Source organism: Tachypleus tridentatus, chromosome 1 (assembly GCF_004210375.1).
Source record: "Tachypleus tridentatus isolate NWPU-2018 chromosome 1, ASM421037v1, whole genome shotgun sequence".
Classification (NCBI taxonomy): Eukaryota; Metazoa; Arthropoda; class Merostomata; order Xiphosura; family Limulidae; genus Tachypleus; species Tachypleus tridentatus.
This window is the reverse complement of record NC_134825.1, coordinates 137,059,836-137,079,832: the sequence shown is the minus strand read 5'-3', so window position 1 is coordinate 137,079,832 and position 19,997 is coordinate 137,059,836. Positions and strand designations below refer to the sequence as shown.

General features: G+C 30.1%; 1 protein-coding gene across 2 annotated transcripts in view; it reads right to left on the bottom strand.

Moving 5' to 3' along the window:
- The window catches only part of Cyfip (Cytoplasmic FMR1-interacting protein Sra-1), a 203,359-nt gene that overhangs the window by 38,823 nt on the left and 144,539 nt on the right, over positions 1 to 19,997 (bottom strand). For both annotated transcript variants that reach the window (XM_076454172.1, XM_076454181.1), the window contains exons 23-24: positions 14,491 to 14,621; positions 7,329 to 7,401 (exon numbers count right to left, since the gene is read on the bottom strand). In XM_076454172.1, coding sequence (XP_076310287.1) covers positions 7,329 to 7,401; positions 14,491 to 14,621 — 204 coding nt within the window. The remainder of the gene's footprint in view (positions 1 to 7,328; positions 7,402 to 14,490; positions 14,622 to 19,997) is intronic.

Below are 19,997 nucleotides of genomic sequence, written 5' to 3'. Positions count from 1 at the left end.
GTGTTTCCTCATCTTGCTCACTATAGACAGCTACATATGTAATTCCAGCTCTTTCTTTTTTGTTAAGTGAGTCAGTATAGCACTGAGGTGTCATTTTCATCTTCCTTTAACTCATTTGTCTAAATGCAGCTTCTCAGCATGGTAACAGATTTTGGCATGCCTCATTTCCACTGTAACATGTATGACAGTTGACCACTTTGTTGGAGTATGAAGTATGGACCTATCCAGATGGATTCAAGCTGCTGGTATGTACCAATTGCCATATAAGCACACCAGTTTCATTACTATCCATTCCAAACTGTTAAAAAGCAAATTTGTGTAGATTCACTAATGCAGAATTTAACTTTTCTCCATATTTCTTTTGGTAATTCATGGAAAGCGCTTGCACATCATGTTACCAGGAAGTAATATTTCCTGCCTAAATGTATTCATAAGGTATGAAAATGTAACATCCAGTTGTTTAGTCAGAATTAACAAACTTGGTAGTTCTGCTAAATTATCTGGATGGAAGTAAGAAAGTGGGGTTCATATAATCACCATACCTAACACTTTACTAACAAATCAGAAAATAAATGGCTATTAAAGTTAGCAACCTGAACTACAGCAGGATAATTAGTGATATATGTTTATCAATTAAATTAAATTAGTACATTACTGTACATTACTACACTAGTACATTACTATACATTACTACACTACATCCTTTTGAATTTGCTACTGATTCTCCTATTTTCTTTTATACTGATTTTTTTAAAGTAATTTCAAATTAATTTTAATTTCATATGACAGACCTTTATTGAAAATCACTATTTGTGCATTTGTGAAAAACATGTTTTCTCACAACACTTACAGGTATTTCCTACTTGGCAGATAAATCATTAATGTTGACTAAATACCAACAGATATTGCCATTATTTGTTTTTATATGCAGTAATCTCACACTAGTCTTCCAAAAATCAAAGAAAATGATAATTAAATAACAAAAACATGTTTTACTTTCATGATAAGGGCAATGATGTTTTTATTTAAAGCATACCATAATTGCGTTGTTTGAATATAATAAACATAAAAATTATATTCAATAAAGATTCGAGTCTTCATAATATTTGTAGTCACTTACCATACACACTAAACTTATCTGATTTGATAAGTTCATTTGAACATAATAAAGAATTATATTTACAAACTCAATAAAACCATAGTATATGTATTAAAAATAAAATTACTGTAATTTCATACGAATAACCAAATATCAAAAGAAATCTTTACTATGCCTTAAGCAATCTCCAGCCATGGGATGATTTTGGTTTGTATTGTGTATATAATATATTACTGACTTTAAATAAGCTATTTAAACCTGATGATGACAAAAGCAATCTCCAGTCATGGGATGATTTTGCTTTGTATTGTGTATATAATATATTACTGACTTTAAATAAGCTATTTAAACCTGATGATGACAAAACCTTTCCCAAACATTGTACATTTGTTTTAAACTTTCAGTAAAGTTTTCTTTGTTACACATTCAATCCATCTCTACAGTTTACAAGTTTTATCTACCTTATCTCAAGTTATCTGATGTCTGCTCATTGAAGACAACTTCTGTCACTTTCAAACAGATACAGTTTAACACACAAATGCTTTCACAATTCATGACAAATGGTAGATTTACAGAACTAGAAAAAATTCTCTTAAACATATATACTGTTTTAAACATATATACTCTTTTAAAACAGAATAGTCTAATTCTTGCTCCATCCAATCACATTTAAACTTCTCCAAAGAGGTTTTCAAATCTTTGTTTCATTTGTAAAGGTTTCTATAAAATCCTGAAGAATAACTAAGGGAAGTACTCAAGAATCGAGTAATTAATAATATATTTTCAAGAGGTGATAAGTTCTCAGTAAAAATAAAGTCATATTTTTGTGCCAGGCAGAAAAGTATTAAAAAAACTGACAAATGAATTGTTTTGCTTATGAGCAAAGTTGTTTGTAATTGTTCAGCAATTAAAATATCAACTTGTTTCTTTATCAATTACTCTAAATAAATGCCAAAATATGACAAAATATCAGTTTAAAATACTTCTGAGATAACAATATTCAAATACTTAGAATGAACATATAAAATGTTCTTAAAATTTGTGGTGAAAACCCATGAAAAGCTAAAGGAAATCTTATAGGCAGATACACTAATTTATAAATGCTATTTTTTTTCATCCTAAACAGTTTTGCATAAAAACATCACTATGTAAAATAGTACAAGACCTGTACAATTAACAGCATTCCATGCGTTTTCCCTACAAATGTCCACAACACTACTGAATTTGTGTTGATGAAAATAAACATTACCTTATAACACTTACAAACAAATTTTCATGTAAGGTAAATAAAAAAGATAAATGAGAAAAAAACAACTAATTTTGGCAATAAGTTTACATCATGTATAAGTTAGTTGAATCTTCTACTATTGTTGAAAATATAATTATTTTCCAACACACAAAAATCAATACATATTTGAAGAACAATACTTGTATTCATATAAATAAATGTGAAAGCTCACTAGATGGAGTATTTATGTTGAACATTTTTCAAATACAGGATTCATCAGTGTTTCAAATTATGTTAAACATTAAAGATCATTATGAGTAGCTCAATGACAATTTAATCCAATTATTTCAAAGCTTTGATCTTTATTTGTAGTAAAGTGAGCTATACAAAAAAAAACATTTCAAATTTTGTAATTAAAATTAAATAGTTATAATTATATTAAAAAATTATAAAGTCTACACCTAAATCTATATTACAGCATTCATAAAAAGAATATCCATTTTTAATATTTTAAAGTTGTCATTTAACAGTAATAGCATGTTTCTATGTTTTGGACTTCAACAACACCAAAACATCTTTCTCGTGAGTATTATAGCTTCCAAAGAATGAAATATCAATTTCATAATGAGTATATCCCAGCTGCAGATATACTAAACATCAGAGTTACAAAAAACAAATTTCTGAAATCTAGAGCAAATAGTGTTAGCATACACAGCTACAATTATTTAATGTGATTTAGTAATAAAAGGTGGTAAATAGCCTCTAGGAAGAAAGACGGATGCAAATTGCTGAGGGTCATAAAATTCTAGTAAGAATTAAGTTGGAAGTTACTCTCATTGTGGAAAACTCTACCTAGCATGATGTATGGACAAGTGACATCGAGGATAGCTATACATTTGGAACTGACTTTATGCAGACACAGATATGAGGTTAACATGGTTTCAAATAGCATCATAGTTATAATCTGAATATTCCCATACACTATACAACCATTACACCATAAAAAAATTGGATTTAAGTAACAAATAAGATAAGCACACAGGATAAAGAAACAACCAACCTAAAAGTACAACAGAATCCAACAAACAAGTGGTCCAAACCAAGGATCATCCATCATAATTGTATTTCGTCTGCACCAGAAGAAAATTGAATGTGCCCGAGATTAATGTCACTGTCACTTCACCAGTATCACCCAGCATGATGCCACTAGTGGGTTCATGTGATCATTTGAATAGACAGAATTACCCCAATGACAAAATGGCAAGCCATAAAATTCACAGCAAACAAAATCACCAAAAGAGGATTTGGTGAATGGACACTTTAGACCCAGATTTAATTAATGGTATAGTGACTTAAGCATCTATTTACAAATAATTTTTTAAGCTGTAAATATTATTTTTACTACTCATTATGTAAATTTAAAATTGATTTGTATTGTTCTTTTATTTTAGTATTAGGATTTTTCAAGGAGCTTTACAATCCATGGAAATAGTAGTGCTGTGGGCTATGTTTTTTTTTTTTTTTTATTAGAGTGAATTTTGGCAAGACACAGTGGCAAAATGTGATGCCCATAAACTTCCCATTTATCTAAACTAGATTTGATATGTTTAGAATATTTATAAAATCCTTTGGGGGGTAGTAAAAAAAACCTGAACAAATTAATGAATTTGTCAGAGTTAATCCATCAGTTACTTATTGAGTCTGATACATTGTCATAAATCAATTACTGAATAAGTAAATGCATGTTAGCCAGTTATGAGTTTAAGCTTTAGATAAAAGAAATTTAAAAAATAAGTGACTGCTTAGTTTTATTTCTGAATTAACTTTATCAAAACGGGTTTGGTAAATCTGACCGACAATGAGACTTCTTTGTACTTATTTAGTCTTTATAGTTTTGATATTACTAAATTTTAATACCATATGTATATCTTCACCAAATTTGGCAGATTTTCAGTAAACATTATATGCCTTTGACATACACGTTTTCAGTGAAGTATTTTTAATAAACTAAAATAAAAAATAAATAAATTTGTTCATGAACAGTAAACAGTTTTGTTTACTGGTCAAGTGAAAAGTGATTTTAAAGGTTTCAAATGATTGTTTTCAGTAAAACTTTATATTTTATGTATTTTCTCAACCTTAAACTCTGTAAAAATTTGGTCAATTTGACTGATCTCAAGAAATAAAATCTAAATTACCCTTTTTCATTTCTAGAATGACTTCAGAGTGTAACATGAAACTCGTAACAGTATGTATCTATTTATACTTGTATTTTATTGTCCTTTAAACTGTACTTTACTATTCACACCATTATAAATTGTAAACTAACTGTTAAGCAAGAGATGTACATGTGCATGCCTCATGAAATGTTATTTATTTTACCTAATCTATTGTAAAGAGATCATTATTTTTACATTTTAGTTATTTTTACTATAAATACAGAATATGAATGAAAAACATGAAACAAAATATACATTTGGCCTTTTTTCTTGCTGTCAACTGTTGATAATACTTAACCCTACATTTTTATACTAATGGTAGTGATGCACTAAATTTTTATTTGAATAATACACCAAAAAACACTAAATAATACGTAAAAAGCAGACAATGTCCCATAATTATCAGTTTTCTGCTTTCTAACTTTGTGACAAAATAAATTACAAATTAATCTATGCTAGTCGTTATCCTTTCTGTGGGAATGAAGCTTATACTGAGAGAAAATTGGCAATATTTCACTTAGAAAAAAACATATTTTATTTGATAGATAAAATCCTTCAATTTCTGTTTGTCATTGATAATATAGAATTAAACATAAGAGAGAATTATTAACATATCCTGAAAGAGAACATATGACAGGTGCGTGTGGCAAGAGGAGTCTAATTTTCTATTTGAATTAAAGGCTACACAAAATATGGTTTGTCCGAGTGTTGACAATTTTACAGTGAATAATTTATATTAAAATTCATACTTAATGGAGGGGTGGTGAATGAAGCAGAGAAAAGAATTCTACAAAAGAAGTCATATTTCTTACACTAGGGGAAATTTAGTTTTTTTAAAAATTCTGCTTTATAAAATTAAGAACTTAAAACTTGCATACTATAAGCTATGATTTGATGCTATAGATAACATATAGCATGTAATCTGTATCAACTTTATATAGATTGATATAAAGTATCAACCTTTTACAGGTTTACTATTTCATCAATAGTATTGGTCTAGATATAGTATTGATACTATATAGTTACCTATATAGTATAGATATAGATAACTATATCTATAGTTATAGATAACTATAACAGTTATAGCTGTTATAACTTAAAGCAGTTTAACAAATATTTCACTATAAATCACTGAAACCTCACGACATATACAGTAAATGATGGCTGGACAGAGAGGGTTAAGCTGTTGCTTGTAAATAACAAGTTTAAATCAACATTAACGTAACAAAACAAAGTTTAAATGGATTTAAATGGAAATTAACTTTTTGACATAGCAGCCATCTTCTTCAGCCCAACATTTATTTGTTGGAGAAAAACAAACATTGAACTAAAGAAAATGCATGAAATATCAAAACCAATTTCCATTTAAATTTGGTATTGTTCTGTTAGTGCTGATTAAAACTTTATTGTAAATTATCCACAAAAAAATTGTTCTTTTGTTATCAATAAGTGGACTACATTATTATTTCTGAATAATAAAAGAGGTATTTGTCTAACAACAGAAACCATTACAATAGTAGTTTTAACTAAAGTAACTAGAAATAAATAACAGTTATTAGCTAAGTTACATTAGTTGTTGCTTATTACTTTCACTACCATATTCACAATTGTTCTAATTAAGTTTTATTAATACTATGGCACTTTGAAAAGGTTTATAGGATTTACATCTTGCATTTTTACAGATGATTTAACTTTATTTATCAAGGCAAGAGTTAGTTTAAAAAACCCATTTGGACCTGAAGAAAAAAAGTGGAGACTGTTTGAAACATTGTCCTCTACAGTTGTGTTTTTATAACAGGCAGTTGCTATCCATTCATCTCTGCCTAAACAATCTATTAAAGAGTGAATAACTGAGCATTCATGTTGAAAAAAATATTAAATGAAATAAAGTAATTAATAAGTTGGGAAAATTTATAAAACAAAACTCTTAACATTTCTCTTAAAATTCTGTTAGAGGGTTAATATGCACTTAATTGCAAGGTTTAGTGAGTCATGAGTAAATTTGTTGCGTCATTTACTGGAACAGCGATACAGTTTCCAGAGCATGCAGTTATCATAATATATGTAATGATTTGAATTACACAAAAGAGTGATTGTGACTAGAATTGCAAAAGGAAGTAAGGGCAGGAAGAATGTTAGTAACACATTGTCAAGAAGTGCAAGTACCAAGTGATGTAAACTTTTGGAACTGAGGAGCACAATACTGAAGGTTTTATATTCCATATATTATCATATTATTTTATAATTACTTTCATCAATAGTATTGGTCTAAATGTTTAACATAGTCAGTTTTATTAATCTCTTAGTTTTATTTTTAGTATAAGCTTTTATTATAGAGATTGTTTTGGATTGTTAGTTTAGTATATATATTTGACTGATCTAAATTTTCTAAGCTGGCCAAATCTCATGAGATACTACAGGATTTACAGTAAAAAATATTGTTATCATTTACAGTGAGGTTCCCAAACTAACTAAATAACGTACCCTAATATTTACAAATAGAAATATAAGAAATGTATATTTATTTAGCTATACAAATGACAAGCTGATTTTTGGTTTGACTTCAAGTAACTAGCTTACTCTGATAAGAAGTTAAAATGATTATTATTATTATTAATAATAGAAACCTACCATAGCAGTCTCCAATAACATCTACACTAGATACATTAAATGTTATGTATTACAATGCATTAACAAAATGTATGACACAAAACAACTGTTGTTTAGAAAGTGATTTGAGAGAATCTGGTTTAGCAGAAATGAATAAATGTAATGAGCTTACCTTTACAGTATGGCCTAGGTAAGATGTTCTGAAATGGTGCTGCATGAAGAAGGTCACACACTTCCTCCTGAGACTATATAAAGTAAATATATTTAAATATATACAGAAACCTTGCTAATACACACCTCATTATAATGGAATAAATAGTGCAAAATCATTTATAAATTTTTATTTTCCTTTAATTCACATGAAAAGAAAACACTATGAAAAAAAGAAAAAATTTTCATTCTTGTTTACAGCAAAGCATGAAATAACTTCCTTATACATTCATTGATACTTCGTAAAGGTACGCATTTTAGTAACAACATAATCATAAATTTTAGTAACAACATAATATATGAAGTGCTTTTTCAATGGCAAGAATATAAATCTGATTGATCAATGCAAAGTTTGACTACTCATACAAAATTACATAAATGTCTTCCTTAATGTCTATAAAACATAAATCTTAATCAAAATGTTGACAAATTTCACAATTAAAAGAACTTGTTAAAAATAATAATGTACACATCATTCTTATGAATACTAGTTAATTATAAAACTTTAATTAAAACTTAGACTTTCCTTAATATAAAATAGAATGAACCAGTGGTTGACTGTAAACGAAAACAAAAAGGTATATCTTGGTCATAACAACTTTTCATTAACAAAAGTTACTAATCAAACAAAGTTTATAAAAAATTTCTTGATTTCTGATATGAGTAACTATTTCCCAAAATTTCAGAAAAGCTGGTTTTGTTTTATTCTTTTGACATTATTCAAAGACAACGTTCAATAATTGTGTATAATGAATTTTAAGCATACAAATTTATATTAGTAATGGTTTATACAATTTTTATGCTGAAAGAAATCTCGTAGGTATCACATTTCATTTTTCTTATTTAAATAACAACAACCCTTTTGTTGCACTATTTAAAACTATCACAGCTCAAAACAATATTTCATTGCCCAATGATAAACTGAAAATGAAACTATCTTGTACCTGAGGTTAAAATTAATGTAATTCTGAGAACCTCAACAAATCAATGTTAAAAGAACACAATAAAAATAACAACAATCAATTTAAATAATGCTAGCTAATTATAAAACATAAATAAAAGAGTATATTTGTTTTGTTTATACCCAACAGCTGATGCACTGTCAATAAAAACAAATGGAACTTCTTGATCAACTTCATATATTTCATCACCACACATTATTATGACAAGTTTTAAAGTGGGTTGAATGCTAGCATCATCTAAATTATTTTTGCATAAAACACATGAATATGGTGAAAACCCAATTATAAAAATTTTCATTCTGATTTAATTATTATTCAGTTATTATGTTTGTGATATTCATTTGGACAAAGGCAATTTAGGGCTTATAATTGATTTCTTATGGTAATTTCATCAGTGCAAAGTTGAAAAGCTGTTATCAACATAAAACCTGATCAACGGTGATGGCCCAACATTTTTTTCTGACAGAAGAACAGAGCATTAATATACCATACAGAAGAATCCATTCATAGATTAAATAAACTTTATAACAAGAGAAAATGGTGGAAAATCAAAATAAAAAGAAATATTTGATAATTGAAACACATTTCCAACTACAAAATACTTCTGGTTGGAGTAACCACTTGCTCAGCACAAAACTACAGCTTTAAATGCCAAAGTATTATCCTATCATAATCTTACATGAATTAATGAAATACCATGTAGTTGGATTTGTGAAATTGTTAGATGAAAATAAATAATCATGGAAGTAAGAATTTAATGTTTTGAGAATAATGATATTAGTTAAGTTTACTGATACATAACAAAAAAAATAGCAATAAGTTTTAAATCAATTACTCATATAACATAGATATAATTTTTGACACAAGTACACAATTAACAGCAACAAAATAAATTATAAAGGTTTTACAAAACGTGTTGGTATATTTATCAACAATCAAAAACTATGTATTTTACATAATAATTTTCAGAATCATCACACCTTCACCCAACTTACATTTTCTGCAAGTCTGTTTCCAAAGATCAGTAACACGAAGAAAAAATTTAATATTTTGACCACAGAACCATCTGATAATTTGTGTTGTTTCTTTCTTGGTTGCTTCTTACCTCTTTTTATCAAGCTCAACCATTTCTCTTTTTTGTCTCTTTTTCAACATGTTCTTCTCTCATTCTTTGTTTATAGTTGCTATAAACCATTTTATCATATTTTAACACTCTCCTATTGAGTGGAATTTTATGGCTAAAGCTTGTCAGGATCTGATAATTTATATGGCCTTTACAGTTATTATAAAATTTAATTTTCTTTCCAGTGGCAAACCTGATTTTGTTGACAACATTTGTATTAAAAAATAAATTTCTTTCCACTGTAAAGGTTGTTTGAGAAGACTTGCTTCCAGAAACGATCCACTCTTTCTATGTCTTCTAAATCGTCTTTTGTGTGGTACACTTTCCACTCATTTTTCATGTTAGTTATAACATTCTCTTCAAAGATTAGTTGTCTAGGTGAAACCTTTACATCTGTCAAAGAAACTTGATCAGTTCTTTTAGGTAAGGACAACCAACCTTTGAGAACCTTGATTAAATCTTTTCACTGAATACAAACAAATTTATGTTCTGATAACTTATTTTTCAAAAGAAAGCCTAATAATCAGTTACTTTAATACTGCAGTTTAGCAAAACCATAGTCCAAGAGATTTCTTTATGCTGGGTCTTTGTTTTCATCTTGGAATGCTCCTGTCTTGTTTCCCCACAGATAATATATCTTCATCACCTAATAGTTTTTAATACCAATATCTAAACTTTTCAAGTCTTCTGTCAATATACCAATAAGTATCTGCTTTGACAAACAATCTCAAAATTATCCAAACTGACATTGTCATTTCACTGTATAGCAAGAAAATCATAACTTGATAAGTTTGAAGCTCGACAAAATCTTCAAACAGAGGGATAACTGACAATAGCAACAACAAATTGACTTCCTTGTTGGATTATCTCATTGCTTTCTTTATTTCTTTCATTTTGATACTCCTTAGAATTGTCTTTAGGTCCATCTCTAAAATCTGACATGTATTCCCTAATCCCTGAACAATACTCAATGATGCACCTTATGATTGGCCCAATGCTCAGCCAACAAACCTGCATGTGGTTTATAATGACTTCCATTAGAAGGTCAAAATCTACTTGTATGTGTTTGTAATCTTTCTTTTCTTCCACATAATATCTTGAATATATTTATTACAAAATGTTTTTATTTCCTGACCATGTTCTGACCAGGTACTTACATAAACAAGACCATTATATTAAATCAGCAGCTTTCACTAGCTTGGAGACTTCTCTATAGATTCTCTTGCTAGCATTTGGTCCATCACTACACAATGCAACTATGGATTCCACTGGTATGCAATCATCCTGTTATGTTTCCACAATGTACTTGGCAACAGAATTCATTTTGCAAGAAAGAACAATAACTTGTAATATCTGCACCAGACTTCTTCATGGGTTGGAGACCACTACCTCATCAATAAATCCATTTGTTTCTTTATCTGTGCCTCAGTGTTTCATCACATTGCAATGCAAAAGAATTTTTGGAACTTCATAGATTATATATCAAAGCTGAAGTAAAAACTGGAACAAAATCATTTGATGGTACAAACAATAACTTTGTTCAGCTAATATTGAAACTGGTAGCTATCAGGTATTTGAAAACTGCTTTAAAAGTTTCAGCAATAACATCAGTAGTTTTGAAAGTTATTATGGACAATACACATTTTGCTGCTCAGATAAATTCTGCATGAGATACCCTCTCTTTGCACAGTGTAAGTCAAAATTACGTATTTTTCTTTTCCAATTAATGTTCCAGATATTTAAATAGAAGGTCCTGCATTTCATCTGCAAACTATGTACTTATACTTTACTTTGAGATTTCAGTGGTTGGTTGACTGTGAACATGAATTTTGTCTGATTTGGTGAAAGTAGGGGCGAACAGATTCTCATGATTGGATCCTGGTGCATGTTGAAACAGTTAAGCCTGCTTTGTCACATATGATTTTAGATTTACAGCTTGTACATGTTGCATGGTTCAAGATACTTCTTTTAACACATCATAACTTCAATTCATATCCATTTCCATCAACCTCAGACAACCACCTTTTGCTGAACTTAGTTTTTTCACCAAGTAATTAACAATTAGTAAACTACTTGAAATAAATATTAAAATGCTTATTTGTCATGAAAATTTACTAAAACAGCTTTAGTTGTTGGATAATATATTAACACATTTTTGACACATCTTTACAAAACACAAAACACCTTGATAAATTGCTCTATTTAACATTTACCCAACATAAATATTTTGGACTTCCCTTACTTCAAAACTGACAAAGGTTTCTATTATTACTACAATATTAGTAAATATGCCATTTTCCCAAACTGATAAATTTATTATAAGAATTGTATTTATATTTTTTCTGCACAAAACACTAGTCCAGTAAAAGGTGAGAACAATGATTTCATTGATCGTAATGAATACAGAAAGTATATCCAACAACTGAAGCTGTTAGTGGTAAGGCTCACCAGAAAGCAATACAAATATATTGAATAAAAGTGCAGAAATATAAACAGTTTTAGAAACACACAATTTTTTAACATTTTTTTTTACATTCATGTCACTTTTATTATTTGTATTCCTTCCTTACCAAATTTTGTAAATATAATAAAATACAGGAATTTCTGTAAAATATGACAAAAAAGTATTTGTCTGCAATATATATGAATAAATAGAAAAACATAGAAGTACTTGACACCCTCTCATGTTAAAAGCAGCATCCTTCAACAGCACATGATATCTCAGTGGATGAAAATGAAGGCTTGAAACTGAAACCAAGTGTTTACTTGTGTAAGTTAAAGTTCTATGTTATATTATGGGTAGAGAAGGAATCTCCACATATCCTGCTAAAATACAGGCAGAATGTGATGGGCTTCAAACTGCACAAAGAGAAGCAGCAGTTTCCTTGGGTTCCTCACTCTACTGCTCCCATTTTATGGACAATATTTCCAAGACTGCCTTACTATTAATACTTTCAGTACTTAACTCTTTTGCTATGGGCTCAGTTGATTTGCTCAAGTTTGTGACCCCAAACTAACCTTTAGAGGTTACATACATTTTATTAAATAGTGAAAGATGTTTAGTTTTGAAGGAAAGGAACTTTCTCCAACTAGTGTTTAGTGATATTAACATCCCCCTTTCATCCAGCTTGTAAACTGTTTAATGGGAAAGTTTCCGATTACTTTCACACAGGTTTGGATTTTTAAAATTTAAATCATTAGAGGTAAAGACAAAGAACTGTTGAAATGTTGACAGGTAAAAGTGTCAAGAAGAAAGCCATAGTTTCCATACTATAACCTCTAAAATATTTTGTATCATCACAAAGTTTCAAAATCATTCAGTAAACATTATAAATCTTTCATAGACAAAAAAGTCAATTTTTAATAAAGTATTTTTAGCAAAATATTTATCTGTGTATATATGGAGTCAAAAGTGTTGCAAAGTGATTTTCAGGTTAAGATTAAAATTACTATTCTTTATCTGAAACAATTCTCAGTAAAAAAACAACATAAAATTAAACAATCTGATAGAATATCATCTCTTTTCTTTCTATTGATATAATTAATACTGTACTAAACATTAGAGGCAGCTATTGGAAATTTGAAAAGAAAAAAGAAAAAGGAACATGATAGGTGAGCATGGCAACCAAGTCTAACTTTATAGTTTATTGGTCCATAAACAAATGAAATTGAAGGATATAAAAATTATGCTTTGCCAGAGAAATACTAACTGTATTATAATACATAATTTATGTTAAGTTCTATATTACTTTAAGGGGTGGTAAACATATTTGAGAAAAGGGAATACCTAGAAAGTATAAGCCTCAATTTCTATACTAAGGAAGAATGAGAATTTAAAAAAATATTTTCTTATAAAGTTAAGAACATAAAACATACATAATATTAAAATTTGATTTATTCACTGTGATTGATTAATTTTATTTTCATATAACATGATAATAAAGTCGTTTAACTCTTAAGCTAGCTCTTTAAAATGTGACATCAACTCTTTGACCTGCCTGTCGTGAGAGCTAATATACAGTGTTTTTTACATCTAAAAGGATTTGATTGTAAGTAACGTCTATTTTTCAGGTTAAGCTTATCATCATAATCACTTAAAAGTCAACATATGTTATTTCTTGTTATAAAGATAAATTAAACCTTAAACATATAGGTTTAATAATGATTTGACAGGCTCAGCATGCAGCCTTGGAGGAATTAATACACAATATCAATAAAGAGAGTATTAAACAAAATTTTTGACAATTTTTAAGTAGTTGGAAAGCATACACCTTGTTGAGAACATTAAATAAGGAAAGACTCAGAATCCCATACAAAAATCAGTTAAAGCATATTTCAGAATTGGAGGGTGAAAAAGTTTTGGACTTTTCTCTTTGTAGGATTGTGATCCCTTCTTCTTAAAACATTTTAACAGCAAATATTTAGGTCAGTTTATGGCACAAAGTTCTATTTGCTTTGCAGTCTCATCTATAATTCCATCCTTATAAGTTGTTCACAGATACTTGTTTCACCTATATCTATGTTGTCAAAACAAGTATTATTTAAAACATTTTCAAACTTCTTATGTAATTACTTTTTGAATATTAGCTCTCTCTCAAAGCTAAGCCTTTTTCTCAGGACTTAGTTCTTTCAATTTAAAGAATTTCTCTTACCACATTTTACACATGTTTTGAACTTAAAATTATCCAGTGCAATGTCTGATAAATCAAGTTGAATTCAAGCCTGTTGAATCATGGTACCCTGAATATGGTTACAGACTGTTGGCATTGTAGAAGAACACCACAATAACAACAATAAATCATTACAAAACTATTTAATTTTAAATTTATAAAGCTATATTAAAACACATTAAAAGGCAACAATTAGCAAATATTAAAAAATTACTGTTTAGGGATAAACTTGTGATGTATATTTTTTCTTTATTTATGCAAGATAAGAATAATGAATACCTTGTTTTATATATTTTACTGCCAATTATGCAAAAAGTGTGAGTAATATTATATTTTTAAGGAATTATAGTTTTAAAGATAAAATCTTACCAAGCTTTGTTCCACTAAAAGACAAAACAAAATAGCATTTCCCACTTCCCGAAATCCTTGAAACATTTCTGTTTTAACATCTGGGTATTGGACAATGTCATTTAACTGGGCCTGGTAATACCCTAGTACACCTAAAGTTGGGGAGAAAAACAATGAAGCTAAGCACAACTTACTCCTTTCATAAAATAAATTGTAATATCATAAAGCACTCAGAAAGTATGATTTTTTTAAATTCTGAAAATAGTAAAACTTTATCTCTTTTAACATAACTTGTACCAGAATCTTTATAAATATATAATAGTGCTGGCAAAGATGAATCTTCATCAAAATTGGTATGGAAGTTCATTAGGTCCACATGGAATACATATAAATTTTTAATTTTGAGACTTTCATGTATGTTTTTTTGCATTTTTACCACTATTTTGCCACCTGCTGATAGATCTTCACCAAATTTACCATGAAAGTAATTACTGACTTCATGAGGAAATACATGTAAAATGTGTAGTTCACCTTGTGCTTTGCTGTTTTTATGGGTATTTTTGCACTTTTTATTATAACTACATGCAAGGAAAGCAACTCATGTTCTAAGATAACCTTCTTGAATCATGAATTTCTATAACTTCCATCCAGGGGATGGGTGCTCCCAGCTAGTTACCTATAATTTAACTTTCATTCTACATTTAGAATTATGTCATGTGGAGGAAAAGACATCTACCTAAGTATATACACAAAAATCATTAATTTCAGTGAATTTTTGCATTCACCAACCATGCAAAAAGATACATATTATACACATTAACATGTATGCATGCTTAGAGATAAACTGTTTTATATCTTTAAAGTGATAGTATTTATGTGATGGTTACCAACAGATATTAATTTATGCCATGAATTAATCCTTTAATTTTTTACATAATAGTGTGTCATTTAGTTACTTGAGTTTACAGAACATTTTACCCCAAAAAATATTTACAAACATCTCATCCTCATCATAAATAATAAATAATTAATAAATGTATACATTACAAATAAAACTAATAAGCTGAGATAAAAATTAATTAGGGCATTATCTCTGACCTTTCAGACAGGATAATAAGAATAAAATGTTTAAACAAACAAGTTTCCATATTTTGACAAACCGTTCCTCCTCCTTTTGGCATACATGCTAATATCTAACCCTGTTACTCAAGTTTTAGTAATTAGCTAGTTTGTTAGCATTTATTCAAAACTTATTTCTAACAGAAAGATTTACATTCTTGTAAGATCTACTAATGTTGAACTTGTGATTATACAAAACTTGCTACACAAATTACACTGGGGAACACTTTTTCAGTAACTTTGAGTTGCATTGGATATTTTAACTGATTCTGAAGGAGTTTTAGGTGCTGATTTCAAATCTGAAATTAGTTTTTCTCTACAAGCTCTAGTTTGTATGCAATTTGAGGTTAATGAAATTGTACAAATGTGAACTTGCATAAACCATGTATAAGCATTTTCACGTCCATATATATAGATAGCTTCTAATATTTTGATCATTCTTCTTTTGTTTCAGATCAAACATGGCTTCCAAAAATAGATATCATTGCAGAAACAAGCCTAATGCCTTCTGCTACATATGTGGATGCTACACACTCAATCGTCAGAGACGTAACAAATCCTCGTTCGTCAAGCGTGCCTACAAGACATATTTTGAAGTTCATCTTGGTGATCAAGACAAGCAATGGGCTCCTCATGTTGTGTGCCACAATTGTGAGGAAATGCTTGAGACTGGACCAAAGGAAAACACAATGGTCTGCCTTTTGGTGTTCCAATGATTTGGCCTTGAACCTACCAACCATGTAACTGACTGTTATTTCTGCATGGTAAACACAACGGTGTTGGGAAGAAAACCGACATAAGATTACGTATCTGAACATTCCCTCAGCTATTTGGCCTGCTCCGCACTCTGAAGAAGTTCCTTTTTATATGCAAAAACGGCTCGTTTGGGCTGAGAAAACACTTTTACATAGAAGGTCGAAACGTTGTTCGCTCTTCTATGTAAAACTGTTTTCTCAGCCCAAACGAGACGTTTTTGCATATAAATTTCTCAACAAATGGGTTTCTCGTCATCACTGAAGAAGTTCCTGTTCCAGTTTTCAAAGGCTTGCCTTCATTGGACGATAAAGACATTGGACATGATACAAGCGAACAAGACAGTTGTGATAGTGAATTGTCAGAAAAGTGTACACAATCGGAGAACTGTTCTTCAGACACTGAACCTTTCCCGTCCCCAAGCCTCTTCCCAGGCTGAACTGAATGATTTAGTGCGGATTTAGGTCTTTCAAAGAAAGCAGCAGAGCTTTTGGCATCAAGATTACAAGGCAGAAATCTTGTTGATCACTCTGTTAAAGTATCATATTTCAGAAAGCGTGACCAGCTTTTTGTGACCTTCGTTTCAGAAAACAGACAGTTTGTTTACTGCCATGACATCCAAGGGCTTCTCAAAGAACTGGGTGTACCTTACTATAGTCCTGCTGAATGGAGACTCTTTTTAGACAGTTCAAAACGCAGTCTAAAGTGTGTTCTTTTACATAATGGGAATGTTTATGGAGCAGTACCTGTCGGTCACTCAGTGCATTTTTGGAAGACTATGATGATATGAGAATGGTCATGGACTTATTAAAATATCATGAGCACAATTGGATCATTTGTGTAGACTTAAAGATGGTCAACTTTCTTCTTGGACAACAGAAAGGTTTCACCAAGTTTCCATGTTTCCTCTGTATGTGGGACAGCCGAGCACGAGACAGACATTGGGTCCAGAAGGACTGGCCTATTCGTGACACCCTTGAAGCAGGAATGCCAAATATCATACAAGACCCAATTGTAAGCAGAGATAAGATCATCTTTCCTCCTCTTCACATCAAATTAGGTTTGATGAAACAATTTGTCAAGGCACTGGAAACCGAAGGTGAATGTTTCCAACACATCATCACAGCTCTACCAGGGTTATCATTTGAGAAGATCAAAGCAGGCGTGTTTGATGGCCCACAGATTGAACCCTAATTCGTGATGATCAGTTTGTTGCTAAGATGACCGCTTTAGAAAAGGCAGCATGGTTATCCTTTGTGGCAATCGTTCAGAACTTCCTTGGAAACAATAAGGCGGAGAACTACAGTGAACTTGTGAACAGAATGCTCCTCGCTTTTCGTGATCTCGGGTGCAACATGAGCATCAAGCTTCATTTTTTGAACACCCACCTTGATAAGTTCCCTGACAACCTGGGGGCTGTGAGTGACGAACAAGGAGAACGATTCCACCAAGACCTAAAGGTCATGGAAGAACGCTACCAAGGGCGCTGGGACAAAAGTATGATGGCTGACTACTGCTGGAGCATTAAATGAGATTGTCCAGATGAAGTGTACAAATGCAAAAGTTACAAATGCAAATTCCTACCTGAATAAAATACACAACCAAATTGATAAGCTATTCCTATAATTTCCTATAATAACGAAAAATTAAAAAATAAATAAAAATGTCAAATTGCATAAAATCTGTAGCTTGCAGACAAAAACCGACTTCAGATTTGAAATCAACACACTCAAATTGACTATAGAAAGGTCTTTTTTTAAATGCAACAAAATGAGTGTTCCCCAGTGTTATTCATCCAAAAACATCAAAAGTGATTAATACTTCTCAGAAAAAAAACTTTCAGATCACAACATTTTCAGCAAGCGTGTCATGACAGTCATCAAATCAAACAGTGTCTTTTTAGACACAACACAATACCTGAAAGCTTGCAAAAAAATTTTGAACAATAAAAAAGGCATGGAATTTATTTGCTTGTATATTCGTGATTCATATCCATGTTGCATGTCTTAAACAATACAGATCATAATACTGTTCATATTTTGCAATTTTCTTATTTGGAAAGCCAAATACACTGGTGAAACTATTTTGTTGAAGTTAAAGAAAAAGTAAAAAAATAATTTGGTGCCACAAAATAATGAGATAAAAGCATTAGTGAAATTTACCCAATCAAATGTATACTGACTTTCTTATAAAGAAAATTAAAATAAATCAAAAATTAAAAAATTTATTAGCCAAAGAAAAATTGTCTAAAGCACCATTTTCTCAAATCTAGCATCCATTATTTGAACCCTAGTCCATACAAAGATGAAAATACATGAAATTTGACATATTTGAAAATCTACAGACCAGTGTGGCAACTACTCCTAGTAGGACTTTCACTGCATGATAGGTTAGCTGAATTACTGTTTTTTTATTTCATGTTCTTTGCAGGTGAAATATGAAAATGCAGTCTTATTAATAAATTGATATTTTAGTGCTGCCAAGTTAAGGCAGACATTTCCTGCACATAGTTGCAATATAACAAGAATATTCATCAGTCAACACATGTATGACATGGCTTTGTTTGTTTTGAATTTTGCACAAAGCTACTCAAGGGCTATCTGCACTAGCCATCCATAATTCAACAGTGTAAGAGTAGAGAGAAGGTAGCCAGTCATCATCACCCACTGCCAACTCTTGGGCTACTCTTTTACCAATGAATAGTGGGATTGACCATCACATTACAACACCCCCATGGCTGAAAGGGCAAGCATGTTTGGTGCAACGGGGATTCAAACCCACAACCCTCAGACAAGAAGTCGAACTCCTAAACTCACCTGATCATGCTGGGTCATGACATGGCTTCATGCAGCATTCATACTCTGCTGAATAATGCTACAGTTTAATATAAATTTTCTGGTAGAGCACTGCTGACTAAGAGAATATTTCATCATTCTTGCTCAATTTTAGGGCTATGAATTAAATTTAATTTCTATAGTCAACCTTTAAGAGTAAAACATGTTGATATATTGCTAAATGTTTGTTTTATTAGTTTATCAAACACTTATGTTGTATATGGTCTAGGTGTCTCTAGATTTTTAAACCAGAACATAAAGATTAATCCTACAGTCAGCAACATTGCTGAAAGAAATTCAATTTGAACATTTACAGAAATCACAGGTCTTAAAACTAAAATCTTAAAACATGTACAAGTAAATTAATATTAAATAAAAACAGTATAAATATAGAATGTTTTATTTAACATAAAACTGAAATAGTTCTAAGCTATTCAATATCAGAATTACAGTAAGCTGACAAAAAAGTTTTGTCATATTCACCATCCAGAAACTAATTGCAGTTTTTTTACAAAAACCACAAAGAGAAACATCCATTTTCTGTGTGACATAAGGTGAAAAGCATTGTACTAAAATATAATCAAATACAACAAAGAAAGAAGTGTGATATTTTTGGTATTTAGGACCTAATAATGCTAATAAGAGTTGTTTCTCTGAGCTAACTGCAAATGAAAAAAAAAGTAAAAAATATTTAACATGAAAATAGTAGTCCATTTTATGTTATTAGGTTACTCAATTTAGAGTTCTAGAAAAATGAAATTATACCATACACTGTATGTATGTTATTATGCATTAGGTAAACTCAATTTAGAGTTCTAGAAA